General features: G+C 62.6%; 2 protein-coding genes and 1 long non-coding RNA gene across 9 annotated transcripts in view; 1 reads left to right on the forward strand and 2 right to left on the reverse strand.

Moving 5' to 3' along the window:
• Positions 1 to 117: 117 nt before the first annotated feature.
• MAPK11 (mitogen-activated protein kinase 11) lies at positions 118 to 6,713 on the reverse strand. Its single transcript, XM_072973782.1, has 12 exons — positions 6,534 to 6,713; positions 4,089 to 4,218; positions 3,898 to 3,956; positions 3,711 to 3,822; positions 3,599 to 3,628; positions 3,478 to 3,525; positions 3,289 to 3,403; positions 2,743 to 2,814; positions 2,423 to 2,502; positions 1,893 to 1,971; positions 1,633 to 1,806; positions 118 to 1,398 (listed from the first exon to the last, which is right to left on the reverse strand). Exons 1-12 carry the CDS (start codon positions 6,647 to 6,649, stop codon positions 1,319 to 1,321), a joined length of 1,095 nt encoding a protein of 364 aa, XP_072829883.1. The 5' UTR covers positions 6,650 to 6,713; the 3' UTR covers positions 118 to 1,318.
• A 251-nt stretch (positions 6,714 to 6,964) lies between these two features.
• Positions 6,965 to 8,042, forward strand: LOC140700327 (uncharacterized). Its single transcript, XR_012078747.1, has 2 exons — positions 6,965 to 7,092; positions 7,277 to 8,042. It is a non-coding gene; the product is annotated as an uncharacterized lncRNA (long non-coding RNA).
• A 3,149-nt stretch (positions 8,043 to 11,191) lies between these two features.
• The window catches only part of PLXNB2 (plexin B2), a 29,739-nt gene continuing 14,324 nt past the window's right edge, over positions 11,192 to 26,606 (reverse strand). For 5 of the 7 annotated variants that reach the window (XM_072973778.1, XM_072973779.1, XM_072973774.1 and 2 more), the window contains 36 exons: positions 24,414 to 25,499; positions 23,900 to 24,082; positions 23,691 to 23,819; positions 22,944 to 23,044; positions 22,733 to 22,859; positions 22,177 to 22,330; positions 21,331 to 21,445; positions 21,149 to 21,257; positions 20,958 to 21,059; positions 20,414 to 20,506; positions 20,012 to 20,093; positions 19,774 to 19,934; positions 19,520 to 19,668; positions 19,217 to 19,325; positions 18,862 to 18,998; positions 18,515 to 18,685; positions 17,914 to 18,043; positions 17,602 to 17,829; positions 17,294 to 17,470; positions 17,010 to 17,149; positions 16,816 to 16,916; positions 16,490 to 16,719; positions 16,135 to 16,316; positions 15,688 to 15,754; positions 15,389 to 15,535; positions 14,585 to 14,741; positions 14,338 to 14,438; positions 14,176 to 14,260; positions 13,867 to 14,021; positions 13,632 to 13,792; positions 13,402 to 13,549; positions 12,866 to 12,930; positions 12,617 to 12,692; positions 12,158 to 12,232; positions 11,933 to 12,072; positions 11,192 to 11,852 (listed from right to left, as the gene is read on the reverse strand). In XM_072973778.1, the coding sequence (XP_072829879.1) occupies positions 11,968 to 12,072; positions 12,158 to 12,232; positions 12,617 to 12,692; positions 12,866 to 12,930; positions 13,402 to 13,549; positions 13,632 to 13,792; positions 13,867 to 14,021; positions 14,176 to 14,260; positions 14,338 to 14,438; positions 14,585 to 14,741; positions 15,389 to 15,535; positions 15,688 to 15,754; positions 16,135 to 16,316; positions 16,490 to 16,719; positions 16,816 to 16,916; positions 17,010 to 17,149; positions 17,294 to 17,470; positions 17,602 to 17,829; positions 17,914 to 18,043; positions 18,515 to 18,685; positions 18,862 to 18,998; positions 19,217 to 19,325; positions 19,520 to 19,668; positions 19,774 to 19,934; positions 20,012 to 20,093; positions 20,414 to 20,506; positions 20,958 to 21,059; positions 21,149 to 21,257; positions 21,331 to 21,445; positions 22,177 to 22,330; positions 22,733 to 22,859; positions 22,944 to 23,044; positions 23,691 to 23,819; positions 23,900 to 24,082; positions 24,414 to 25,487 (5,526 nt within the window). In that variant the 5' untranslated portion in view covers positions 25,488 to 25,499 and the 3' untranslated portion in view covers positions 11,192 to 11,852; positions 11,933 to 11,967. The remainder of the gene's footprint in view (positions 11,853 to 11,932; positions 12,073 to 12,157; positions 12,233 to 12,616; positions 12,693 to 12,865; positions 12,931 to 13,401; positions 13,550 to 13,631; positions 13,793 to 13,866; positions 14,022 to 14,175; positions 14,261 to 14,337; positions 14,439 to 14,584; positions 14,742 to 15,388; positions 15,536 to 15,687; positions 15,755 to 16,134; positions 16,317 to 16,489; positions 16,720 to 16,815; positions 16,917 to 17,009; positions 17,150 to 17,293; positions 17,471 to 17,601; positions 17,830 to 17,913; positions 18,044 to 18,514; positions 18,686 to 18,861; positions 18,999 to 19,216; positions 19,326 to 19,519; positions 19,669 to 19,773; positions 19,935 to 20,011; positions 20,094 to 20,413; positions 20,507 to 20,957; positions 21,060 to 21,148; positions 21,258 to 21,330; positions 21,446 to 22,176; positions 22,331 to 22,732; positions 22,860 to 22,943; positions 23,045 to 23,690; positions 23,820 to 23,899; positions 24,083 to 24,413; positions 25,500 to 26,606) is intronic. The other 2 variants (XM_072973776.1, XM_072973775.1) reach the window with 2 other exon arrangements.

Genomic DNA, 26,606 nt, shown 5'->3' on the forward strand with positions numbered 1-26,606 from the left:
GAGGATACTGAAGATGGCTGGCTGTCAGACCAGGGACCCGAGGGACACAGCCACCCCTCCAGGCAGTGGGGGGAGTAGGGCAGCAGGACCTGGAGCCTGAGACACAAGCTGAGTGAGAGGAAACCCCCTTTATTGCAAAACCCCGGTGCAGGCACTTATCAGACCTCCCTGGTCCTGTGAGGTGAGAGGTCACCACCTCGGCTACCTGACAGAGAAGCCCCTAGAGGGAGGACCCACACCCCCAACACATCTCAAGGAGGGTCCTGTCCCAAAGCTGGCAAGGTCAGCTCCACTCTGGAAGGAGGGAAGACAAGAGCCGAACCACAGACCAGAGCACCCAGCTCTCGGCTGCAGGGCCAGAGGGTGGGCAGAGGTAGGGTAGACAGAGACTTCTTCATCAGCTTGGGGACAGGGGCCAGGATCCAAGTCCACGTGGGTGTGTGCGTCCTCAGGGCTGGATCCCCCCATGCCTGCCAGCCCTCTGGCTGGCACGGGACCCTCATGTCTTAGAAACCTGCCGCTGCTCCCACACCCAAGGAGAAAGGGGTCTTTGTTCACACGGTTGCCCCTGGTGAGTTGCACGGCAGAATCTCAGCAGAGCCCTCCACCCTGGCCCACGTCAGGTACCGGGGGAGAAGAAGCAATAGTACAGCCACCCCAACTTTGGCCTCCTGCCCATCATGGCACTGACCCTCAGGTGCCCAAGATTCACATGCCTGCACCTGCCTTGACACATGAATTCCAGGAGTGCACATGTGTCACATGCAGCACAGGTGAACGCATGACTCCAGGTAGCTGTCCCAGCCCTGCCACCCACAGGGACGATCCTTTGAGTCCCAGCACTTTCCAGGGGAGCCCCTCACTTCTAGGCTGAGCAGCTGTGACCACCAAGACCCCTCCCTTTTTCTCCAGAAGGCTCTGGCCCCAATGCACCACCTGCCAGAGGCAGCCCTCTGGGGCTGAGGAGCTCTGAAAACTGACACAGTCCCAGGGGGAGCTCTCATGGCACCCAGGTCCGCCAGAGTGAGGTCCCAAAGGAGACCCAGGATGCTGGGAGGGGTAGGAGAACCAAGGGATCCAGGATGCTCTGCCCAGATTCCTACATCCATGGCTCACACACATGCAGGTGTTCACAGGCGTGCAGACTCCCCATAAGGAGTGGGTGTGGAGACAGGGGGATCCCGGGAGAAGGGTCAGCGCTGCTGGCTGCAGAGGTGTTGGGAGGCACCCCTTGTGAGAACCAGGCAGCTGAGGAATGTGGGCAGGCAAGCTCAGGCCCCTCTTGGAGTTGGGAGTGTAGTGGGTGAGCAGCATCTCCTCACTGCTCAACTTCCAGGCTGCCCAGAGGCTGCGGTGGCTCTGGGGGCTTGAAGCTGAGGACCTCCTGGTAGGTGAGCTCTGTGGGGGGAGGGGAAAGGGTGAGCTCAGGCAGCCATCAGCCCAGGCCCACCACCCTCTGAGGGTAGCCTCTGCCTGTGGGCTCCTTCCTAGGCCTGCTCTGTGCTGTCCTCAACCCTGGAGTGAGTGGGGTCATGTTGTCACCCGCCCAGACCACAGTCAGGAGGAGCTGGAGCGCTTCCTGCAGGAACAGGCAGTGCCCAGCCTCTGGGGGAGCACAGCCCTCAGGCCCACCCTTCCACTCCTCCACTGTGCGCTCCTTGGCCTCGACGCTTTCATCGTAGGGCTCAGCCTCAGGTTCATCCTCGGGATCGTGGTACTGGCTGAAGTAGGCATGGGCCAGGGCCTCGGCAGCACTGACCCTCTGGTCACTGTCCAGCACCAGCATCCTTCCCAGGAGGTCCACAGCTGCAGAATAGTGGGGGGGTGGGCTGTGGTCACCACCACATCCGGGGTTGATGTGGCACCCAGCCCAGCCCAGGGCCCATCCTCACCCAGGGGGTTGGCTCCGTGGAAGATGCTCCTGAGGTCCTTCTGGGGCATGGGGGGCAGGGACTGGATGTATGTCCGGGCCTAGGAGCACATGGGAAGGGCCTGGATGGGCTGTTCCATGCCTAACTTCCCTGGGCCCTAAAGCAGGCAAGGCAAGGGCTTGCCAAGAGAAGCCCCCAGACTCACTGACTCCAGTAGGCCTTGGCAAGGGCCTGGGCAGACCAGAGACTTCCCTGCTTTGGACCTGGTGGCTCCAGCACCATGCCTGGCCCTCGATGCCTGCGGGACCTAGGCCTGGTGCCATTCCACTGTCCTTGGCCAGGGCACTATCTGCGCCCAGATTTTACCCTTGCCGTCCCTCTTGTCTTCCCTGTTCACCTGTTTCCCCCAGAGGGGTCAGATGCCTGCCTTGTGGTCTGTTCCACTGTGACCCATGCTCCCTACGTAGTACCCCATCTATTCCCACAGCACCCCTTCCTCCAGAGTGCCTGGGGGCTGGGTCAGCAGAGGGAACTGGTGCCCGGTGACTCACATGTTCCGAGGATATCTTTGCCAGAACCTCAGGGCTGGGGGTGCCCACCACCTCCATGATGCGCTTCAGCTGGTCAATGTCTGCCAGGCTCAGGAAAGACCCAACGGCCAGGCATGGACTCTTCCCGGGCTCTAGACCCCAGACTTCGGGGCACTGCCCAGAACCTGCTCTTCCATAGCTGGTGATAGTGAGCCCAAGGTGGCACAGTGTGGGGCAGGGGAGGTAAGTCTGGCCAGAAAGGCCAGGCCCACCTCCCTCGACCCCCACCCCACTGGAGGGGACCCTGGCTCAACCCTCCTCCCTAACTGGGCCAAGGATACAGTCGTTTCCTGGGAAGAGGGCCTTTCCCTGGAGCAGCTCAGCCATGATGCAGCCCACAGACCAGATGTCCACTGTTGGAGGAGACGTCTCCATCAGTCCGCCCACCCCGAGTCCCTCCTTGGAGAGCTGGGGGCCGCCGGGACTGCACCAGCCCAGTGGCCCTTCAGTCACACCTAAGCCCAAAGGCAGGCCTCTCTCTCCTCTAGACACAACCCCGGGGAAAGGGTTAGCCCGAGACCCACCATGTTCTCCCTTTCTTGAAGGTCTATTTTGGGGAGGGGGGTTAATTAGCTATTTGTTTGTTTGTTTGTTTATAATGGAGGCACAAGGATTGAACCCAGGACCTCCTGCATGTTAAGCATGCGCACTACCACTGAGCTGTACCCTCCCCACCACATTGAAGGTCTGTTTTTGAATGCTGGTCCCAGACTTTGTCCCCCAACACTGGACACACACCCTAAGGTCTTTGGCCTCTGGGTCCCACCCCCCACCCCTCCCCAGGCCCTCCGCTCCCACCAGGCTGTGCCGACCCGGGGTGACATCACCTGTCTGGTTGTAATGCATCCAGTTGAGCATGATTTCAGGTGCACGGTACCAGCGCGTGGCCACATAGCCAGTCATTTCCTCGTCAGCCTGACGCGCGAGCCCAAAGTCTAGGATCTAGGGTGGCCCGCAAGGATGTCAACACCCCCGTGTCACTCTTCCCTGCCCACCGGGGCGCCCCTGCCGCTCACCCTCAGCTCGCAGTCCTCGTTCACAGCCACGTTGCTGGGCTTCAGGTCCTGCGGGGCAGGCGCTGCGTGAGCGCAGAAGCAGCAGCTGCAGGACCCCCACCCTCGCCTGCACAGCACCTACCCTGTGGATGATCCCCGCCGAGTGGATGTACTGCAAGGGTGAAACGGCAGCGTCAGGGTCTACCCATGGCTCCTGCCCACACTCCCGCTCCGACCCCCGCTCCCGCGCCCACCTTCAGCCCACGCAGCAGCTGGTACACGAGGAACTGGACATGCTCGTCGCTCAGCGCCTGACACTTGACAATGTTGTTCAGGTCGGCGCCCATCAGCGTGGTCACCAGGTACCTGGGAAGGGTCAGGGATCAGCCTAGAGTGCCCCACCCCTGCGCCCTCCCCCCACGCACTATCGCAGCTGCTCACACTTCGCTGAAGTCCTCGATGGAGGTGGCCGGCGTGAACACGTCCAGCAGCCCGATGACCTGGGTGCAGAGGGCAGTGAAGACGCGGGCGTCCCCCTCATCCGACCTCTCTGTCAGCCTTCCATCCCCCCTCCCCCATCCCCCCACCCCTGCCCGGCTGCCCTCCTCCTCGCCACCCTACAACCGTCTCACATTTTCGTGCTTCAGGTGTTTGAGCAGCCGCAGCTCGCGGTACGTCCTCCGCGCGTGGATCAGCGACTGGAAGGGGCGCGCCAGCTTCTTCACCGCCACTCTCTGACGCAACTGCGTGTCGTAGGCTGAGCTGCAAGGCACGCGCGTGACGCTGCAGGCCTCGCTGCCTGTTGGCACCTGTGTTGCTTGGCGGGCGCCAGCCTGGTCTCCACACACAAGATCTCCAGCAAGGAAGCGCTCTGACAACAGTCACTCAAAGCCTCTCTTCTCCTCACCGGGGGTCCTGCTCCCCCCTCCACGCACCCCTTCACCCCCAGCCTGCCCAGCCCAGGAACCTGGCCCGCCCCACCTGGGAGCTCAGGGCAGGATGGGGACTTCTCTTGTCTCCTGGCCCAATGGCTCTTGCCAGGGTGGAAATGACAGGGCAGGAGAACAGCCAAGCATGTTCCTTCAGCGCAGCCCTCCAACTCCCCCATGGGCTGGCGGGGCTGGGAGGCTCCCTGAGGGGTTCCAGGGCCACTGCCAAAGCCCCTGAATATTCAAAATGTGGAGAGAAAACTGACCACAGGTGTTTACTGCATCATTTCTCACAGTGAGAAACTGGACATTGGAAAATGGCCAGCAGAGGGTGGCGTCTGGATCCTCAGACCATTTCCCCTTGCCTGACTCTGCTCCCCAGAGGTCCAGCCCCGCAACCTCCACACCCACCTACTCTTCACAGGAGAAGACTGGCGTTCTCCTCAAACGCAAATGGCCTGGTCACTCCCACTCTGGGAATGGGGTTTAGGCCCTGCAGAAAGCTTTCCCTCTGCTGCTGCTCATCCCCCCTTCCCTCCCACAGGTCTCCGACCTCCCCTCTGGGATCCAGCCCCCGTCAAGAGTGAGTGGAGCCTCAGGCCACACCCCAGGCCCATTCCGCCCAGGGAGCATTTCCTGCTGTGGGACCTGGGATGCTCTGGGGCCCAGACGGTGGTGGAGGAAGCCCCTCCCTCCAGCCCATGACCCGCTGGGGAAGGTCCAAGTCGCTGCTGGGGTGGGAAGCAGGGGAGTGGCCCCTCATGGGGGTGGGGGATGGGGAGCCAGATCCTTTGGTGTCTGCACAGTCAAACGACCAAGAATTAGCACTGGGTTGCCAGCTTCATCAGAGGAAGGAGGGCCATCACCTGGATGAGGTCCATGCCCAGCTAAATGCAGTGGGGAGGGACCCGGTCTCTCTTCGGGAGCTCGAACTCCCAGAAAGTGCTTCCAGCAAGGGCTCTGTCAAATCCCCTAGACCATTCACACATTGTCCCACACCCTTTTCCTGCCCTTTGAGGTCTCAGAGATGAAGACCAAGGCCTGTGGTTGGAATGGCTGAAATGGCCTACCTGAGGTTCCTGACAGCCAGCCAGTACAGTGTGAGATCTGTGAGATCTGAGGCCCCGGGGACCCCAAACCCCTGTTCCAGTCTCCAGTGCTGGGCTTTAGGAGGGGGGATAAGTACCGCTCTTAACCTTCTGCCAGAGCCTGAAGCAAAGCCCCACCCCCAGGGTCGCTGCCTCCCCACACCCATGACCTCTGTAGTGAACAGCAGCCACCTGGCCCTTTCTCAGTAAGGATACCACTGGGTTCTGGGGTGGAGCACCTCGCAGCATCCCCACCCACAATCTACCTCATTGTCAACACTGCTAACTGCAACCGAGACTGTCTGCAAGCCCCTCACCCTAAGCCTCTCCAGCCTGCACCCCCTCCAGGTCGCAAAGGCCTCTTGGAACCCCACCCTCCCTCCTGCTTCCAGACTCCGCAGTCTGTCTGAGCCCCAGGGCTAACTACACGGCTGTGGTCCGAGCTGGCGCGCGCTCTCTCTCTCTCTCTCTCTCCCCCTCTGTTGGGGCAAAAATGGATTGTAGGGGGATGGTACACGCCTCTGGTCAGGCCTGAGCCCCATGCGGAGTCCTAGACCCCCTGGAAAATGGGGGAGGGGAAGGACCCACGGGGACGCTTGAGGTCATTCTAAGGCAGGGGTCTTGTCCTCCCCCCAGCTGGACTCTTCTTTTTCAAACAAAACTACCCACCCTAGGGCGGGGGCATCTGCCAGACCCCGGGGCCGCCTGACCCTTGACCCCGGGTACCCCAGATGCAAGCTCAGACATTTAGGAGCCCGGGAGACCTGCCCTTTGGCCGGCAGTGACGCCGCAGGATTCGGGCCTGGCGGGGACGCTCCGGGTTGGCGGGGACGTTGCGGGTTGGAAGGGCGGGAGGATGACCCCTCCCCCTGCCGGCGAGAGGCTCTCGTAGGAAAGTTTCCCCCAGACGCCCCTTGCCATTCATTCCTCGGATCCGCTTGAGGCCGGGGGAGGAGGCATGGAGAGCCCCTCCCCAGGCCGGGAACCCTGCGCCGGGCGGGGAGGGGGCGCGAGCTCAGTCCCCCCACCCCGGCCCCGCCCCGCCCCGCCCCGCCCGTACCAGACGGAGCCGTAGGCGCCCGAGCCGACCGGGCGCAGCCCCTGCAGCCGCTGCGGCACCTCCCACACCGTCTTGTTCAGCTCCTGCCTGTAGAAGCCGGCGCGCGGGCCCGACATGTCCGGAGCGGCCGCAGCTCGGCCCGCGCCCCGCCCCGCGCCCCCCGCCCGGCAGAGCGGGAGCGGGCGGCCGGAGGCGGGGAGGGGCGGGGCCGGGGAGGGGGTTCCCGCAGACGAGCGCGCGGCTTCCTGCCCCTCCGAGGCGGCGGCCGAGCGGAAACCAGCCTTCCCCGGGCGGTGCGGGCAAGGGGGGAGGCCAGGGAACGACTTACCGCCCCTCCCGCTTCTACCTCCCGGGGTCCAGGCACTTCCCCAGTATCCGCCGCGTCTGTCCCCCGCGCGGCGCGACGCAGACCAGGCAGCCACCGCCTGTCAGGACTACGCGCCCCGCACCCTCTCGCAACGGCTCCCGCGCCTGCACCTCACCGCTCCCCACCTCCAGTCCCTGCACACGCCCTCCGCCTGTTCCGGACCCGCGTTTAACCCCCCTTCGGCCTGCTCGGGTTCGTGCATCCCTCCTCTCCCAACACCTGCACCCCTCCCCCACCTGCACCCCCTCCCCCAGCATGGTCCCTCAGAAATGAGATAGAATCCTCTAAATGAAAGAAGCCAGGGGCGAACCATGGGGAATAGTTTTAATCAGGACTGAAAATGCCCCCTAATGAAAGCTGGCATTTGGTTGGATAGGAACCCCTCTGCGGTGGGCAGATGGCGGCGCCTTGGATCCTGGGCCAGCCTGGCTTCCCTCCCCGGTGGAGGCCTTCCGGTCTTGGTCGTGTGGTTCTCCTGATAAACCCTCTGTGGTCTGATGTCGGCCTCCTGCAGGGCTGGCTCCTGAGCTGGGCCCAGCCCTCAGGACCAGGGACAGCGGCGGCATCAGGGGCCGTTGGCGTGTTGTGCCCATAAGAAGCCCTCCCCAAATGGGTCCTCCTCAGTGCCTGGTACCTTTCCTCCTTCTGAAACAGCCCTTTCAGCTGTCACCCCTTCCAGGAAGCCCTGACTTTCCTAGGTACTGAGGAAGCTGCATAGTTCAAAACCACTCTTCCCCAGGGCGGTGAACTCCTCCCAGCACTGCACATTTCCTCTCTCCACCTGTGAAGGTTCACCTCTCACAGGCAGCTTTAACTGTGAAGGGGAATGTTCCCCGTTTCAGCATCTGTCTAGAGCTCTGGGCCCCAGGGCATCTACTTCTGTTTCCGAGCTTAAAATGACAAGGGCTCAGAGAGCCCATTGCCCCGTAGGTAGCATAGAAATAGCCCCCTGACCCTCCACCCTGGGGAAACCGTGGGGAGGGGCTGGGCTGCTTCCTCCCAGGAAAGTGGGAAGCCAGGCTGAGTGCCCTACCTTATTAGACCTTCGACTTTTTCAAAACAAATGAAAACCTGACTTCTCATTTGAAATCTCCTGATTTTCAAATATTAGCGACCAAATTAAAATAAAACACGTCAACGCAGTACTAGGCAAATAGACACATCTGCCTGCGGAGGAAACCAGAAGGGGGAGGTGCGGGTGGCGGGTAGCCTAGAATAAGAAAGGAAGCAGGGTCCCAATCTCAGCCACTCGCATGAGTTCGGCCACGTCCTGAGCCACCCCCGATCTCAGTTTCCTCTCTGGGAGCCGGCGTTGGTCAGCAGTGCCGGATGTCCCCTCCCCCAGTAGTCGCCCCGCCCGGGCCTCCTCCAGGCTCGCGCTGGGAGCGCCTTTCCCGGCCGTGCGAAGCAGGCCGAGGTTTTGTGTGGAGTTAATGGAGCTTCAGCTAAAGCAGGGGGAAGAGGCGGGAGGGAGCGCCGGGCCGTGGGAACCGGCCGCGCGCCGGGGGAGGAGCGGCCTTTGTCTGCGCCTTGGCTGGGTGGGACTCGCTGCGTTTCCATGGCGACTGGCCGCCCTTTCCCCGCATGCCCGCTCCTCTCTCCCACACCGGGGCAGGGGTGTCTGTCTACCCAAGGGAGCCAGCCTCGGCAGGCCTTCCCCCACGGCTCCCCTGAAATCCCAGCCGTGAGTGGTCAGAGCAGAGCAGAGAAGAGCGGCCTCCGTGCCAGGCACAACCTTCACAGTGTTGACCATTAAGCAAACCTGCCCTGGGCACAGGGAAGCCCAGGCAGACAGGTCTCAGCCAGGTTGCCCTCTGGGGTTGAGTGGGTGTAATACTGCAGGGGAGTAACCGGGAGAGTCAGAGCCTGGCAGGTGGAGCCGGGCAGAGCTTCCAGACAGTCCTGACTTTAGAACAGAAAGGAGGGTGGTGGCCGTGGGTGCAGGGCTGCGGCTGGCTGGGCAGGGCCACCCACGGGATTTCAGATATTTGTTCTCACTGCGCCGCGCGTTCTCAGTGTCATCTTGCAGGGAGGTGAGGAAGACTGGGCCAGGAGCACGGGTGGCAGGCCCTGCAGGTGCGAGGATGGGGCACGGATGGCGGTGATGCAGAAGAGCTGCCTATGAGCCCTGAGCCCTGGGCCCCGCCCCAGCCTCGTCGTTTTCCACTCTCTACTGTGATTGCCTGCCATCCCTAAATACTAAGATCCCACCCTGACTCCATGTCCATTGTCCCTTCTTCAGAGGTCCAGGCCACCCCCTTTCTGGCCTTGCACTGGCCTCCTGCACTTCTGAGGTCAGAATGAATGCCCTAAAACGCTGTCTGGCTGTGTCACAGGGGCCACGTGACCGGGGGTGGTTCATGCTCTTAGCAGGCAAGCAGGGTGTGGTCTTGCACTGTCTTCTGCAACCTGGAAGGAAAGGCCGTCAGGGCCGCCTGCCCCTCTGCCCCTGCCTTTCCCCAGTCCCACCACTTTGGGAGGAAAATGGGAAGTGGAAACAGAGGGACAGTCACCCCTTGGTTTCTCAGCATTCTGACCACTCAAGGCTGGCCTGTCCACCCTCTGCACCCAACATCCATGCCCAGTTTCACCCCTTCACTGGTCCTGTGGAAGGACAGCTCCCTGCCCCCATTCACAATCTTGTGCTCCAAAGGGGGAGGGGACCCCACCTGTTGGACCGGCACCAAGGGGCGGTCTCAGGTCTCACAGACTCTTCCCCATTTTCATGCCTGGCTGCCAGTGGGGAGGAGGCAGTAGTGGCCTACAGGGGTTCAGACTAGAAACCAGGCCTCCAGCTTCCCACTTATCTTGCCCGCCAGGGACAACACTCCCAGACTGCGCCACCCCGGTTCTGGTTTTGCAGTTCTTTGTTCAGATTTCCTGACTAGCTGGGCCTCTGTGAAGGGGGAAACCTAGTGTGGGCCATGGCACAGTCTTTTCAGGGGTCCCTGGGGTGCAGATGTCAGTTGTTGGCCTTGTACCCCTTCCAGGTGTGAGATACTTACTCTTGTTCATTGTGGCTTGAAATTGGCTGCCCCCGTACAGGGTGACATATGACTGAGGCTGAGCCCACTGAGACAGCCACAGTGGCTTGCCCCAAGTAGAGGAGACACAGGCTGGGGTTGCCTGCCACCAGCAACTCCAATGCCTGAGAATAAAGCAGAACATGTTGGGAAGCAGGTCACATGAAACCCAGATATGTGAGCACCTGGATCCAGCCATATCTGAAGCTGGGCCTTCACTTCCTTGTTATGGAGTCGCTAAATCCCTCTTCTGCTAGGGTCAGTATTCTTGGAGCACAAGAGCTCTCTCAGAGAAGGCCATTTCTGCCCCTTTACTGCTGTGTCCCCAGTGCCCAGGACAAGACATGTTGAATGAACAAGTGACAAGCCCAACACACTCATGTTGCATGTGTGTATGCACATATGTGCTCATGGCACGTGTGCTTGATGGCCACAGGGTGGCACATCTCTCATGGCTCCTGCCTTGCGTGCAACTTGGGGATTGGGAGCAATCCCCCTCCCCTATTGCTTGACTCTGAGACAGCCCCCTCCCTCCCACATCACCAAACTTGCCCCTCGCCCTCAGGTACACAACCCTTGGATCCTACTTATGTCCTGAGTCATCCTGGGATGGTTCATGGGACCCAGGAGGAGCCAACCCTAATGGTCCCACAGCCTTGAGCAGGGAGATACAGGGCCCTCTCACCAGGAGCCACCCATGCCCAGTGGGGGCTACACACAGTAGGGGCTTACTAAATGTGTGCTAGGTGGACCAAACCTGTGAGGTTCAGGAAGGTCCCTGAGAGCTCAAGTTCCAGAGAGCTCATGCCATGCCCACCCCTGCCACCAGGGGCTCCCAGCAGCCCAGCCCAAGAGGAAGGGAAGACAAGGATGCAGCCACCAGATGGCGCCCAAGCTAGCCCAACCTGCCACCAGGCGGGACTGCCTCCCCGCCCCCTCCAGAACCACTATCTGCTCCAAGATCGCTTTCAGGCCTGGAGCGCCACCCAGCTCCTCCCCAAATCCCAGACCTCACCTCCCAGCCCTTGACACCACCCTGTTCTTCTGGGGCAGCAGGGCAGGTGTGGACTGAGCTGATGGCTATGAGCAGGCCTGGCCCAGGGAAGTGAGGGACTGTGAGGTGTGGGATACAAGGCACACAGGCCCCGAGGGTGAGCTTGTAGGGCAGACAGTGAACAGGAAGGGAGGCCATGAGGACAGGCCCAGGAATGGGGACAAGAGAACAGGGACAGCAGATCCATAGCCCTAGGAGGAACCCAGCCAACCAGCAGAGTGAAAAAGACAGCTGTATTTGATTTACAATTAACACGATTTACAAAAAGGGCTGGGGGCTGTCCTGGCGGAGCTGGTCCTGGCCACCCCAGACCTAGGCAGGGCCTCCAGGTCAGCCTGTCTGACAGGCTGAGACCAGGACCCCAGTCTGCTGGGCCTCTTCTGGCCGCCTGGGCCTCGACGTCTGACGTCCAGCTTGACCTTTGAGGTGGGGCCTGCAGCACAGAGTCTACTCAGAGTGCCAGCGCCCCGCGGGGCAGGCCAGCGAGGTCAGGAAGGCATCGTACCGCTTTTCTGCCCCCCATCCTGGCAAGGCAGACAGACACAGTCTGGGCACTAGGTCCTGGGGGCCGCAGGCACTCAGACCCCGTCCAAAGAGGCCAAACCCAGGTATCTGAGGCGGCTGCTGGTGCTCGAGGAGGGGGGCTGAGGCCCGACTGCCCCCAGCAACCCAGCAGGTCGCCGGGGGCGTAAGGCACGTTTTCAAAATCACTCAGGAAACTTGACTGGAGACACCTGATGCTGGTTCTGCAGGAGGGAGCTGGTGCTGGTGGGCGCCCGGCACTATTGCTCAGAAAGATGCTGTGTGGCTAGAAACACTGAGGTTGGGGCTCCCCCGCCGCACACACACTTGGAAGCCCAGGGGCTCTTCCTCTGCTGGAGAGAGAAGGGCTGAGCTGCTGACTCAGCCTCACTCCCCAGGGGCTGCCCAACGCCTGGCACTGGGCAGCACACACCTGTGCCTGAAGACCGTGATGGTGGAGGTTGGAGATCAGAGGTCGGTGACCTTGTTCTCAAGTGCAGCTGCAATCTGCTGGAGGCGGAAGGCCAGCTGCATCTTCTGGGCGGTGGGATCCTCCTCCAGGGCGTTGATGATCTTGGGGGCAGGGGGCATCGTGTCAAACCACGGCCGGGGAAGGGGCTGCCTGAGCACTGCCATCCCCGGAGGACCAGACCCCTACCTCATCGTAGTACTTCTGCGTGTACTGGCAGAGCTGGTGCAGGGCCACGAGGGTGTTCAGGGAGTCCGTGTGTGCCTGGGAGGATGGGGAGGGCTATGTGACCCCACGGGCAGGAGGCCATTCCCCACGGGAGCAGGGAGCTGTGACAGTGGCACCATGCAGGCGGGCCCTACTATCAGAGCACTCAGGCACACAGGGTGCCGTGGACAGACAGACTGCCATCCACGTAGACACACGGCAAACAGGGCTGGTCCAGAGCAGCTCACAACCTCCCCACCACCCAACCCAGCACACCTGGTCAGACACAGGTGCCAGCCCCTCTGGTCCCAGCTCTGTTCTCTCTCCTGTAGGCACAGCCTCACCCGGCCCCGCAGTGTGGTCTCCTGCCCCACTCAGAGGAGGCCTTCAGGGCCGGGTGGAGGGTAACCCCAGGGGTTAGTATGCCCTGTGCCCCCTTACCCGGGAAATCTCTGCCAAGTGTGTGTTCATGTCCTGGTCGCTGACCTGCACCATCTGTCTGATCCCCTTGTAGTAGCTGTGGAGGAGGGGGAGTTACAAGGAGGGGAGGGTCAGTGGTTCCCAGAAGCAGGACCTGAAGCTACCCCTGGGGCCCTCCTTCTGATCACAGCCTGCACCACCCCGGTCCCCTCTGGGTGGGGGTTGAGGGTGGGCAGCCAGGGTCTGGCCAGCGAGGTAGGGGTCACTCACTCCTCCACCATCTTCTTGTAGGTGGAGATCTCCTTGGCGTAGAGTAGCTTGTTGCTGGGAGAGTCCTGTGGGGGTTGGAGCCAAGTGATGCCTAGGCCAAGATGGCTGGTGCCCCTACCCTCGGGCCCTCACCTGCTCAGGACACCGAGAGGAAGGGGGGGTGCAAGGGGCAGGGTCCAACTGGGTAGGTGCCCCAGCCCGGCCATAGACCTGAGAGGAACTCCTTGTGCTTTTGTCATTTTGTAATCTGTAGTAAAACTCACTTTTTCTTTCCCACGGGAGGGGAAGGAGAACAGGGTCCGAGGCTGCCAGATGGGCCACTCCCCAGGGGACCTCCCAAGCTTTGCCTCCCATAGCCCAGGTACCCCACACCCGCCTCCCTTGTTCCAGCCCCAAATGTGCAGATCCACATCCCAAACCTCCTGGCATGTCCCAAACTGCCTTCCTCACCCCCATCACAACCATGTTCCCTGCCCCCTCCCGACACTTCCCAGTCCAGCCCTGTTCCCACCACCCCGTCTAAAGCGCGCACTCACGCGGCTCAGCTTGTGCTCTGTGCGTGTGCAGGCGTCCATGAAGGTCTGCGCGATGACTGACAGGGAGGCATCCACCACCTCGTGGACATGGACGTCAAAGATGAAATGGGGGTTCTTGAGGATGTTCACCCAGAACCGGAGGGGTAAACTGAGGCAGGACGACAGGACAACAGGGAGTGAGGGGCCGCTGAGACCCTGGAGCAGGGCGGGCAGTGGGACGGAGCCCCCACCTGTTGGTCTTCCAGATGTGGATGGTGTCCTCATCCTTGATGTCATGCTTCTCCGCCTGCTCGTCCAAGAAGTCGAAGAAATACTTGACAGCGGGCGGCACGGCGAGCCCAGGCGCTAGCACGCTCTGGAAGAAGTTGTCCACGAACTGCTGCAGCGTGCCCTGTGGGGCAGGAAGGGGGCTCAGCACGCAGGCCGGTGCCTCCCGGGGCTGCCGCCCACACCCTCCACACCCACCTTGACCGAAAGCAGGCGCGTCAGGTAGATCTCGGTGATGGCCTTGGTGCGTTCCTTCTCCTTCATGCTGCCACGCTTGGACTTGCCTTCATCCACCTCGTCCGCTGGCCGCACGAGGTGCCACACTCGGTTCTCCTCCTCCAGGAGCGCATGGCCTGTGGGGAGCGGGCGCTGGAGGATGAGGGCTGGAGCCCAGGTCCGGGGTCCTGTGCTAGGCTCAGCAGCTCCCCCCAGATGGCAACCAGGTGGACACTGGCTCACAATGGCCTCCAGAAGCCAGAAGAGTAGGGACAAGAAGAAGGGACTCACGCTCCCCAGGGAGGTCCTGCTGGCTGTCCTCAGGTTGCTGGGAGACCCCCACCTTGGACAGGATGAGCGTGGCTCCATCCCGGACCTGGGGAACACAGTCATGAGGGCAGGCCTCCTGCCGCGATCTCAGCAGGAAACCCGGCCCCCCACGCCCGCACTCACGTTGTAGTGCATCAGCGTGTTGATGCGCCTCCAGCGGCCCTCCCGCTGAGAGGTCAGGTCCAGGTCTGACAGGATCTGGGCTGTGGACCCAGGACGCCACTCTGTGGGAGGACATGGCCCAGCTCCGGGAACCCGGCCACAGACTGTCCCACCCGGACTCCCTCTTGCTGACCTCCCACTCAACCCGGCCGACCAGGGTTCCAAAGGCAGCACCCTTCCAGGGCACAGGCACACAGGAACTGCTCACCGAGGACCACACTGTCAGCCTTGGGCCAGCGGGAGCAAGGCTGCGTGCGGTACACCTGGTCGATGATCTTCTCCTTGACCTGGGAGATGGTGTCACAGTTGAGGACCTTGACGGGGATGGCGTCGACCCCTTCATCCTGGACGATCACGTTCACTGTCTGCCAGGGGTGACAATGACAGGCCAGTTGGGGACGGCCCCTTGCCCTCACTTGCCACAGACGCAGGAGCAGCCTTGGGCCTCCTCTGATGGCTACACCCTCAGGTTGGCAGGGCAGGGGAGGGGGTATAGGTCCTGAGCCCTCCCAGCACCCAGGGCCTGACCCTGTGCTGCCTGGCCTGGCTCAGCAGGACAGATGGCAGAGGAACAGCTCAGGGGACTGCTCGCTCCCAGGTATCACATGATACACAGTTATCACGGGAGCGCACGCACAGACCACACGGCCCAGACAGCCCGGCCTCCCCCGGAACCCAGTGCTCTGGTGTCTCGTGGCCCCGCCCTGTGCCCAGTGAGCATGCGCTCACCACCACACACTTGGTGTGCCCAGGTCCCACACACGCTGCAGCAGGCCAGGCACCCAGGAGGCAGATGGCTTGGGGTCATGACACTTACAGCCTCTCTAAGGACCAAGCCTGCTGAGGTGCCAGGACCCGGACCCTCCCTGGACACGACTGGGCCCAGCACAAGGGAATATGTTCTCATGCAAGTCCATGAAGGAGGTGAAACGAGCACAGCTTCTGGTCGGGAGGCTGGCCTGGAGCCTGGCCCTGAGGTCTCCCAGCAGCCCACCTGGCCCCAGGCGCTCACCAGGGGTGCGTACTCCACGTCGTCCCCTAGCAGCCCCGTGTCATTGAGGGTGTACTTGGCTTTCTTCTGCACGGCGTCCACTGGCCCCTTCTCCACCTGATGCTTGATGGCCTTGAAGAGCTTGTAAAGCGGCTCGCCAGCGCTGTCCTGGAGCAACGCAGGGTAGCGGAGCCTTGGACGGGACTGACCCATGCCAGGGCAGGGAGCAAACCCATCCAGGTGGACACAGGGGGTGGACTTTGTGGGCTACAGTGCCACCTCACCCCACCCCACCCCACAGCTAGGCCTGTGAAACCCACCTTGAGGTACTGGTACAGGCAGATAGACATCCAGTTAGACAGCATCCTCTCCACCACCGTCTCAGACCTGGAGGTGCAGACGCCTTGAACTGAGCAACCCTTCACTGCCCCTAGGACCAGCCTGCTCTTCCAAGTACCCAGACCACTTCCATTTGCAGCCCAGCCTCCACCCAGGCCCTGGGCCTCCACTGGGATGTACACTACAGCCTGCAGTGACCAATCTCCCAGGTCCCCGAGGGTGGCCATTTCATCCTTCTCCCCATCCTACAGAGGGCCGATGACAATGGAGCTAGTGACCAGCAAGGACCACCTGCTAGAAGGGACGCTACTCCTGCCTCCCCCCTCCCCACTCACTTGCACTGGCGGCACCAGCCCACAAACCAGGTACACAGACAAGCCCGTGTCACCTCACTGCCACCCCCGCGGCCTCTGCCCTTCCCCACACACCTGCGCAGCATCAGCTTAGGGTTCTTGGCCACCACGTACTGCTCCATGAGCTCCAGGAAGAGCGTGCGCATGATGTCCGTGTAGTACTCCAGCTTCCCGTGCAGAGCCACAGTCAGCAGCGACGCAAAGTAGACCTTGGCACGGGCTGAGAACTCACGCTGGTTCTCCAGGGTGTGGATGAACTACAGGGGCGCGGGTCGGAGCCCATCAGGCACAGAGGGCAGCGTCCCCAAGCTGCGAGCTCCGCTCAGCTCTGCTCGCCCCAGACACCTCGCCCTCTTGTAGCCCTGCTCCGCGATCCCCGCCCCGCCATGGAGCCCCGCCCCCCGTGACATCACAGTCCCGCCCCGCTCACGTTGATGAGGAAGCATTTGCTGTTGAGCAGATTGGAGAACTGGTAGAGCGCCTGCTCCACGACCTGCCGCCGTGACTCAGGGATGTCCAGCTTGCCCGTGATCATCACATCCTTGTCGCCGTCCTTCGAGGGCAGGAAGAAGACGCGGTCGGTGTAGGTCTTGTAGTCCAGCACGGGGATGCCCGCCTCGTGCACGTCGTTCGTCTGGTCCTCCATCTCGATCATCAGGTCTGGGGGGAGGCCGGGGTGAGGCGTCTGGGCCCCGCCCTCCTCCGCCCCTCCCGGCCCTCCTCCAGCGCTCCAGCCCGAGCCCACTGGACCCCCACCCGTGAACTCCTTCTTGCAGCGGTCTCGCACGCTCTCCTCCAAGCCCTCCAGCTGGGACTTGATCTTCTCGTACTCGCGCTCCGCCTGCTGGCTCTTCCTCCTGGGGGCACAGGGAAGCTCCTGGGACCTGGCCTGGGTTGTGCCCGCTGGTGGGTGTGGCCAGAGGGGCTGAGGCTACGGGGGAGGGGCTCACCAGTAGCAGTAGACAGACACAGCGATGACAGCCACCATGGGCACGATGACCAGTGGCAGGATGAGGCTGAGTGGCACATCACTCACACGCGTGTCATACTCCACGCGGCCCAGCACCCACTCCCTGGAGCCAAACTTCACCTGCATTGAGAGGTGGACTGAGCAAGGGCAGATGTGTGGCTAGGACCAGGAAACCCAGAGCCACCACCAACACACCTCCAATGCTCCCCACGCCCTCCTCCCTGGCCGGGCTCAGCCCTGGCTCCTCCCCTACCCGACACGCACAATGAACTCAGGCAGGTTGTGGGTCGTGTCCCGCTTCTGCCGCCGCTTGGGGGGAGGCTGCACCTCCGGGGGCTCACAGTACAGATCCGTCTCTGTCAGCGTCTTCATGATGCAGCGCTCGGCACCCACGAAGGCCTCAGCCTCGTGAAGAGTCATTGCCTTGTTCAGATTAGTGCCCTGTGGGGGAGGGGGGTCACAGTGACCAGGGGCAGGCAGGGCTGCCTGGACCAGCTCAGCCCAGATCCCGAGCTGCTCCCCTACACATGCCCGCTCAGGGCCTGACCCCGGGGGGCTGCGCTGGTCCTCACCCGGGCGTGGATGAGCTTGTTGACCTGCTTCTTGACGCCCCCAGTGAAGTTCTCGAAGGTGGGGTCGGCGACGTACTCAAAGGCACCAGCCTCGGTCCTGAGCAGGGCGCGGTGCCCGTCCATCTGAACAAGTGCTGTGAGGTTGTAGGCCTCGGGCTCCTCGGGGACGGCCGGGGACAGGAACACAACCCTGGAGTCGTTGTAGAGCACATACTCCGTGCCCACCACCTAGGAGCCGAGGCAGGGCGGTGAGGCTCCTGGCACAGGCCGCACCCCTCTGACACGCTCCCCGCAGCCAGCACCGGGACTGACCGTCACGGGCTGCAGGGGCCCGGCCTCCCGCCGCCGCTGCCAGGACGGCAGGGGCTCGGCTATGACCACCATGGCGAACCGCTGGATCAGGCTGAAGCCTTGCCCGGTGACGTTGATGCTCCGGCCACCACTGGGGGACAGGGAGGGGCACCTGAGTGGGCATGACTGGGCCAAGGAGGTGCCCAGCCAGCTTCAGAGCAGGTGCCCTGCAAGGCGCTGTCTCATCAGCTCCCCAACTCAACTCTGGCCACGTGGTGGCTTGCAGAGCGCGGGGCATGGAGTCCCCAACCCCACCCTGCTTTGGGGCACACATGCAGGTCTGTGTGAGCCCAGCCTGCTGCAGGGTTTGGATGTGCTCAGAGCTGGTGACAGGACAGCCACCGTGGACTGTCAGAAGCTGAACAAAGGGGTTTCTAGGGGGCAGTTGATTTGGGGGTACACTGGGGACTTTTGGAGGCCTCCTGCCACCCAGACCAGCTGCACCACATTTTCTTTCACAAGCCCAGTGGGCAAAGGGTGCCCCAGAAGTAGCTGGATGGGGCGGGTGTAGCAGGCAGTGTGGGAGTGGGGGCGCCTGTCGGGGGGGAGGGAGCGGCCACACCTGACAAAGCTCCGCAGCGGCTCGAAGGCCCGCAGCACGGGGTTCTCACGGTAGGTGAAGGTGACGCCAGCGCTTTCCACCTCGGAGCCCCCGTAGGAAATCTTCAGGGACAGCTCTCCCGGGACCAGCTGGGGGCCGGTGACACACTGGAGCTGCACCCCAAACTGCGTCCTGTGGGTGGGGATTGCCAGTCAACATCTACCCAACCCTGGGACCAACCAGTCCCAGGCCGGGGGTCTGTTCAGGACAGAGGAGCATTTGAGGTGTGTGCCATGGCCAGAGGGCCCCCACCCGGTCCCCAGGACCAGGGCAGATGAGGGATTCACCAGCCTGTGGGCGACACCCACACTTTACAAGGGACGTCGTTGAGGGTCACCCGCACATCTTCCTCAGAGCCTGTGTCCAGATGGGTACCGTTGATGGTCAGAGTGGTGCCACCCGCCTGTGGCCCCTGCTTTGGCTCCACACTGAGGGGCTGGGGCTGCTAGAAGGGCGACAGGTGTGTTTGGCTCAGGGTAGGGGCAGCAGGGCTGCTGCCCTTCCTCCCTCCCAGGCCTTGACAGGCAACAAATGTGGTCAGAAGGAGGCAGGGGCACAGCCTGGCCATCCCACAAGTCAGCCTGGGTCCCTCCAAGGCCAGATCCCATCCACATCTCCCACCAACCTGTGAGGCCCACCTGGGCCCCCAGACCAGGTACTTACCTGGTAGGTGAACTGGACGTGGGGAGGCGAGTGGCCGAGCTTCCCGCTGACGTCCACTTCGATGCCCCCTGTGCAGGGCTCCTTTGCAGCCTCAATGGCACACACAATCCTAGGCAGGGGGCGGGCAAGCGGCTCACTCTAGGGCCTCCCCAGGCCCTAGCGGGCTGGCACGTCAGCAGGTGTGCAAACCCTGGGCACCCATACACCTGGACCACGTCCTTCCTCTCCACCCCCGGTCACCTGGCCCCCCCGGGGTACAGACCGGCCTAGCCACTGGGGCCTGGCTGTGGGCTGTCCACTCACCGGGTGGACACGGAGTACCGTTCCGGCTCAAAGGCGCAGGTGCGGCCAGCCACAGTGACCCTCTTCACGTCGTCCGCTCTGACCCCCAAATTTGACCCAAGGATAGTGATGCGGATGCCCCCGCCCAGCGGGCCGGTCTCAGGCTGGATCTGAAATTGGCAGAGCCCAGCTGACCGGGGGCCTGGTGGGCTGGGATGTGCGGGTAGGCTGGAGCCCTGGAGTCCCTCCCCGCAGGGGCAGGGAGGGCGGCTCACCCTGGTGATGACGGGCGGTGGGCACTCGGAGGTGACGCTGCTGCACAGGGCCTCATACACGCACCTGCCCTGCCCGCCACACCACACACACTTGTAGGCAGGGTCGGCGGCCAGGCACAGGCTGCAGTCGCTGCGGCCGAAGGAGCAGTTGTACAGCGTGACTGTCGGGGGAGAAGCTGGCAGTCGGCAGGGCCGCCCTGCTCCCCACACCCCACAGCCCGGCTGCCTCCCTACCCACCTTGGAGCTTGCTGTCGATATTCTTGCCGTGGGACTTGACATACAGATGCAGGGGCAGTGTCTCGTTGGCGTCATAGGACAGCTGGGGGACACATGGGGACATGCTGCACTCCCTGCTCCCACCCAACCCCCAGAGGGTGACCACCACACCCACAATGGCCAGTGCTGTCCTCTTACGGCCAAGGGGCAGCGAGGGGAGGACTCCAGGAAGCTGGAAGCTGGACTCTCAGAGCTACAAAGGATTATGTTGATTCGAGGGAGATGGGAGGACACAGGGCTGCTCTGAGGTCACACCTGCTTGGCTGGCTGCCACTGCTTCCTCGGCAGGGCGGCATGGTGAGCCTCCCCCTGGCCCGACCCTTGGGGTCCAGCAGCCTGGCCTGCCCACCCTGAAAGCCATACCTTTGGGGTCTGAAAGTAGAAGGTTCCTGGCTCCTGAATGATGACTGGCTCCTCAAACTTGAGCAGGTCACTGCCTACATGCAGGGAGGAGCCCTGCCAGACAGGCTGGTCAGGATATCCTGGACAGGCCAGCCCGTCCCACATGCCCACCCCAGGCCCCACACAGCTCCCAGGTCAGCTCAGGCACTCTCATCCCAGCTGACTGCTCGGCCACTCCTGGACAGGCCACAGCATGGTCAACCCCAAGCTCACAGCCCTGCTCTGTCCCCTCCTAACCTCTCTGTCTCCTTTCTGCCTATGTTCTCGAGGCCCGTCCAAATGCCCTAGTGCCCTCCCAGACCTCCCTGAGTCCTCCATGTGCTGGGTCCTGAGCCAGGGGAAGCCTGGGTGGGGCCCCAGCATGCAGCTCCTGGTTGCAGGAGGATGCTCTGAACTAGCCCCACAGCTCTCCATCAGCCAGGCAGCACGGCCCCTGCTGGGACCCCCATGCCTGCCTGCACCGGTCAGTCCCTGTCCCCAGGCTGGGGTCCCACAGACTGCCCACCTTCACTGTGTCCAGGTTCTTGCCCTCAAATGTCACGTCCGTCTCGTGGTTCATGGGGATGACCAGTGGGCTGGGGTTCAGGAAGTGGGGACAGTTGTCCTCCTGGAGAGGGTGGGGCAAGGCTGGTCAGGCGCTGCCTGGCCGTGGCTGAGCAGTGTGGCTCCCGCATGGCCCGCACGGCACCCCCTCACCATGTGGGCACTGACGACGCTGTCCTCGGGGCTGGGCGAGGCCTTCTGACACTCGTGGTGGTGCAGGTCCCACTGGCAGGTCCAGCGGCTGCTGGTGCAGGAGATGCACCTGGAGGAGAGGGTGGTGAGGAGCGCCAGGTCCTGGGGGCGGGGGGCGGGGGGCGGGGGGCTGCAGCACTCACGGCAGGTTCTCCGCCAGGCTCACGGCCTCCCGGCAGTCGTAGAAGGGATACAGGTGGGAGGTCAGGAAGATGTTGCCGCGTCTGAAGAGCAGCTGGATGTTCACAGCCACGTAATCTGTAGACAGCAGGTGGGGACAGTGTCAGGCAGGGCCACAGGGTGCAGGGTAAGGCTGGCACCACAGGGACAGGAAGGCGGGAATCAGGCCTCCTCTGGCCACAACTCCTCTTTCCACTGGAGCTACCAATGGGCTCTCGAGCACAGAACCAGAAGCCACGTATGCAGACCACAGTGTGAGTGGGGCTCTGCGGGCTGCCCACCAACTGGCACTTGGGCTCAGCCTGGCCAGCAACGGATATCAGATCTCAGCTCAGGCGTCGGTGCCGGGATGGGTTCATGTCGCTCCCCAGGGTCTGTGCTGTCGGGCCCTTTCTGTCCCTTGGCGTCTGGGGCAGAGCACCTGCCAGGTCTCTGCTACGTCACTGCATGGCCCCCGCCTTCACCAGTGCACCATCCTCCTCTGGCACCAAATGCTCAGCGCCTGCCCTGGCCTCTGGGCACTGCCCCACCTGTCTCAAGCTGGGACCCAGGTCGTGCTAAGAATGCATAACAGAAGCAGGATCAAAGGGCTCAGGAGTCAGCCTCAGGATGGGGGCCAGGAACTGACCGTGTGCACCCTACACAGTGCAGGGAGCCCAGGATCGGAGCTGGGGGTGGGCCTCCACCCTGACCACCCGTCCTCCGCCCCAGCCTGCACCCTGCGGACCAGGCTTGATAAGTGGGTGCATGTGGCCCCAGGTGAAGAGAAAGGAAGTGCCCCTCCAGTAGCCAAAGGACAGGGGCCTCACCCTGGCCAGGCGGCGTGCTAGGAATGCTGCTTGGGGACTTGCAGACCACGGCGCCCCCCTCCACACGGGCAGGATGAGGCGGAGAGTCTCCGAAGAGGCAGAGCAGCTCATCCTCCTTGCTCAGGGCCGGGAGGGGACTGACGGTCAGCTGCACCTGGGGAAGGGCCATGTGGCTCACACCAGGAGCCCTCTGCCCAGCCTTGGGGTGCAGGGGAACCTCCTGCCCCACCCAGAGCCCCTGCCATCTGGCTGTTCTCCTGCAGCACCCCTCCTCCCTAGAGAAGCCTCTAGAACCTGACTCCATTTCATTTGAAACAGGTCCCTATGTGGTCACCGGAGCAACTCCTGGACTAGGGTCTGGGTCTGCTCTGGATACTCAGGAGACCCCAGGTCAAAGGGGCCAGGGGACCCAAAAAGGATGGGGTCCCTGTCCCCCAGCTTAGCACCCAGAGCCCAAGCCAGGAGCAAGGAGGTGGACTGTGGGGGTCTCCCACTGCCCCAACAGCCCCTGGCCAACAGCAGCCCTGCCTCTACCCGGCCCCGCCTCACCACACACCTCCCCCTGGGCCGGGCGACTCATATTCTGTGGCTGGGCCCCGGTGATGGCCACGCAGAACTCATCCCGGCTCCACAGCCAGTGGCCACTCTCTTCAGCCCGTGGGCACTCAGCTCTCCTGGTGCACCTGCGGGAACGGGGGGCAGCTTCAGTCCTGGTACCTGTCAGCCCCCAGGATGGGGCTGCACCCCCTAGATCCCTGGGTGCTCACCGTCCCTCGACGACACACCAGCCGCAGTAGGGGTCCTGTGAGCTGCGGCACTGTGCGCAGGTCGGAAAGCTCAGACACTCCTGCACAGGGAGCCGAAACACCTGAGGGCACCAGGGCAGTGAGTGGGACCAAGACCGCCAGAGGTGACAGGCCAGCAGCCCAAAGAACATCCCTCAGACCTCAGACTTCTCTGGGATCACCAGACTCACCCCACCTTTATTCCCAAGCCTTAACAGCCTCGACACCAACTCAAGGCTCACTAGCAAGGGCTCCAAGCAGCAGCTTCCAGCCAGGCTTTTGTGGCCCCAGCAGAAAGGCTGGGCCTGACCCCGGATCTGACGGTGCAGGACCCCAGGGGACCAGTGGAGTCCTTGGCCGTGATGCCCCTGGTGCCAGCATAGGCCCTTTTGAAGGGTTCTTACACCTGTCCCCCAATAAGCAGCAGGGCTTAACCCATGTTCCCCACTATCTGCACTTCCAGAAGCAGCTTGGGGTCCCTCGATGCCCTGTTCACCTTTGGAGGGAGGCACACTCAGAGCACTGACCCACCCTCCAAGCAGGATGGGGCCAAGGCAGAGACACAGAATAGACAGAAACTGTTTCAAAGACAAGACAGGTGCTCGAGAGACACAGGCTGGAGACACTGCCAGGACCCAATGAGAAGAGGCTTGGCCCCTTCCCATCCTGCTCTGCACCCTTCCAGGCCTCTCACAAAGGCCTGGACCTCCTCCAGGCCCACAGGCCCACCTTGTCCTGGGTCATGGCATACAGACTGGCCAGGTCCGCAGCCAGCACCAGGTCCTGCTTGATTCTCTTGTTGATCTCCACAGGGACAGAGCCATACTCCGTGGAGCTACCGTCTGGAGCCAGATACACCTGTGGACGCGAAGGCAGGTGTGTGGTGAGGGCGGAGATGGCCTCTCCAGGAGCCACCCTGCCCCAGCCCCGAGCCTCACCTTGAGGATCTGGCCGTCCGAGGTGCCCAGGAAGGCAATGGTGTGGCCGTTCTCGGCAGTCACTGTCACGGCTGTCAGGTTCAGGCCTCCACGCTGTAGCACGGCTGTGGCTGTGAGTCCATCGTGGCTGCCCAGGGGGTAGGGCAGGTGCTCCGAGCCACACTGGAAGCTCTCGCTGGCGCCCTATGGACCATGGTGTCAACGGTGGGCACAGAACCTCGCCCCAAGGCCTCTCCCCCAATGTCTCCCAGCACTTGTGGACCCACACACGTCCCCAAGAACCAGCTCATGCAGGCAGGGTCCCCACCCGCACGCTCACTGCTCCAAGCCCCCAGTGCCCAGTGGGAGCAACACCCAGGAGAAGTGGTAGCCACGTGACCACTCACGCTGACCTGACCACAGTGACACCCCATGCATGGGCCCCCACCAGGAGGCGGAACGTGGACAGGCAGCAACAGGCAGACCCACATGTGTGTGGTCCGAGCCCATGGGAGGGTGTGCTGAGGCCACGTACCGGCCCGTGGCCGCCACACTGGATCTCGCCGTGGAAGGGCTTGTAGAAGGTGTCTCGGCTTGCCTCCCGGGTACCCGTGTAGCAGGCGTTGCGGTTGGCCTCCATCTTGTTGTGGACCTGGTCCAGCGGGAACAGGCAGAGGCCTGCGCGGGGCCCCCTGCTGCTCCGGCCATCCTTGCTGAAGACGGTGTAGAGCACCCTGCTGGCGTCTGGCCCGGCCACGGAGGCCGCCAGACAGGTGCCGAAGGCAGGGGCCTGGGTGTGGCCAGGGTCCAGGCAGTGCAGGTCCACCTCCACGTAGGAGTAGTAGAATGGGTCGTGCTTGCACATGCGCGCCAGCAGCGTGCGGTTCCGGGGCGGGTGCTTGTCTTGCTGGTTGAAGACAAAGAAGACGTAGGGGCCATCCTCGAAGGCAGCCACAAACTGCTGTGTGTTGGTGGACAGGTAGCCGGCCTTGTAGGTGGCATGGTCTGTGTAGGCCTCGAAGGCCTCCCTGCCATCAGCGCGGTCCAGCAGCCGGGTGCTCACGACGATGCCGTTGTCCTGGGGCCCATTGCCTTTGCCCACAAACAGCACCCGCTCGCCGCCTGGGTCCGCGGTGCTCACCAGCCCCACTGTGGCCACACTCTCATCATTGCTGGCCACGAAGGACTTCTCACCGCTGCCATCCTCGTAGAAGAGACGCGTGGACACGTTGCTCAGGGCACGCAGGGCGCAAATGCCCTTGAAGAGGCTGCCGCACTCGACAAGGCGATTCTTGGGCGGGTCGAGCAGCAGCAGCTGATTGACGTTGTCAGTCAGCACGGCCTCGTGGCACTGGCTCGCCTCGATGGGCGGCGTACACTTCTTGTTGTCCAGGGCCGGGCCTGTGGCCGCCTGCTGCTCCAGCTGCAGGTCCGCACTCAGCTGGTAGAGCGTGTTCACTGCCCCCACATACACCACGCCTGACGCCTCATCCACGACCAGGTGGTTCAGCTCTGTCTCGCTGCGGAAGAAGTCCAGCTTGTGGGACCGCAGGCTCACACTCGTGCCCACCAGGCCCAAGAGGGCCAGGGCCCAGAGCTGCAGTGCCATTGCCCCTGGCACCTGTGGGAAGAGAGCAGGGTCAGGGAAGCGCCAGCTGGAAGCACCCCCCACACACACACAGGAACCCCCTCCGCGTTCCTCACCCTGCCTGAATGACCAGAACACAAGCTGGGGCAGTTGTGGCTGCCCAGCGTGCCTGGGCACCCTGTCTTTTCCCTGCCCATCGGGCCAGACACACCCACTCTCATCACCAAGGAGACCATCTCCCAATCCTCCTCCAGAAGTTCAACCTGTAGCCTAACCTATGACTGGGGCAGGCCATCACCACTGCATGCTTCAGGCACAAGTTTGGCTGCCCCCAGAGAACTGCGCCCCGGCCTCCACCTCCAGATTCTCAAAGCATCTGCAGGCCCACCTCCAAGTCAACAGAGCACCTCTTCCAGGAAGCCTCCCAGGCATTCATGCACGTGCCCATCCCCACATCTCATGACCCCAAGAGCTCCAGGTGATCTGGGTGAGGCACTGCCCCCACATCACAGTCTCCAGAGCATAGGCTCAAGCTGACCAACAGGCCCTGAACATGCAAACAGGTGGATCACACACCTGTTCTATGCCTGACTCTCAGCACACAGTCCAATCTGACAGGAAAGAGAAGAAACCAGTACCGCAACAGAAAGGGAGCTGGGCCAACTGCGAAGATCAGTGAGGGCACCCCATGTGCACCTGCCCAGCAGAGCCTGCCTCCCCATCCACCTCCCCAACCCTCCAATCCTCCCTCCATCCCCCCTGCCCCTGCAGAACCAGCAAAAGGGGCAGCAACAATCTACCTTCCTGCCTGAGCCCTGCACAGGGCAGAGCCTCAGATGGAGGCACATGGGAAGCCAACCCTTGGAGAGCGTTCTGGAGCCCACCAGGTCTCTGAGGAGGGTACCTCGGAGCCTGCAGAGGGCGCTGCCTCCACATCAGCGTGCATGTCCACATGTGTGTCCATGTGCTAAGGTCAAGGCTGGGCTAAGGGTCCCCAAACTGGAGAAAGGACCAAAGGCCCCACAAGTGGACCCAGAACATGCAAGGTTCTCTCCCCAGCTCAGGGACACAGGGTCTTGGGGAAACGGGCAGGGCCACTCTGCCTCTAGGCCTCTTTTACCTTGGGGTAGTCTCATACCC

The sequence above is a fragment of the Vicugna pacos genome, chromosome 12 (assembly GCF_048564905.1).
Source record: "Vicugna pacos chromosome 12, VicPac4, whole genome shotgun sequence".
NCBI lineage: Eukaryota > Metazoa > Chordata > Mammalia > Artiodactyla > Camelidae > Vicugna > Vicugna pacos.

What these genes read in the sequence shown, in the direction of transcription:
- MAPK11 (XM_072973782.1), bottom strand. Translation starts at nt 6,649, where the DNA reads ATGTCGGGCCCGCGCGCCGGCTTCTACAGGCAGGAGCTGAACAAGACG. An exon ending in ATCGAGGACTTCAGCGAAGT is followed by an intron (nt 3,823 to 3,897) that starts GTGAGCAGCTGC and finishes GACCCTTCCCAG; the next exon opens with GTACCTGGTGACCACGCTGA. An exon ending in CCACGGAGCCAACCCCCTGG is followed by an intron (nt 1,807 to 1,892) that starts GTGAGGATGGGC and finishes ACTATTCTGCAG; the next exon opens with CTGTGGACCTCCTGGGAAGG.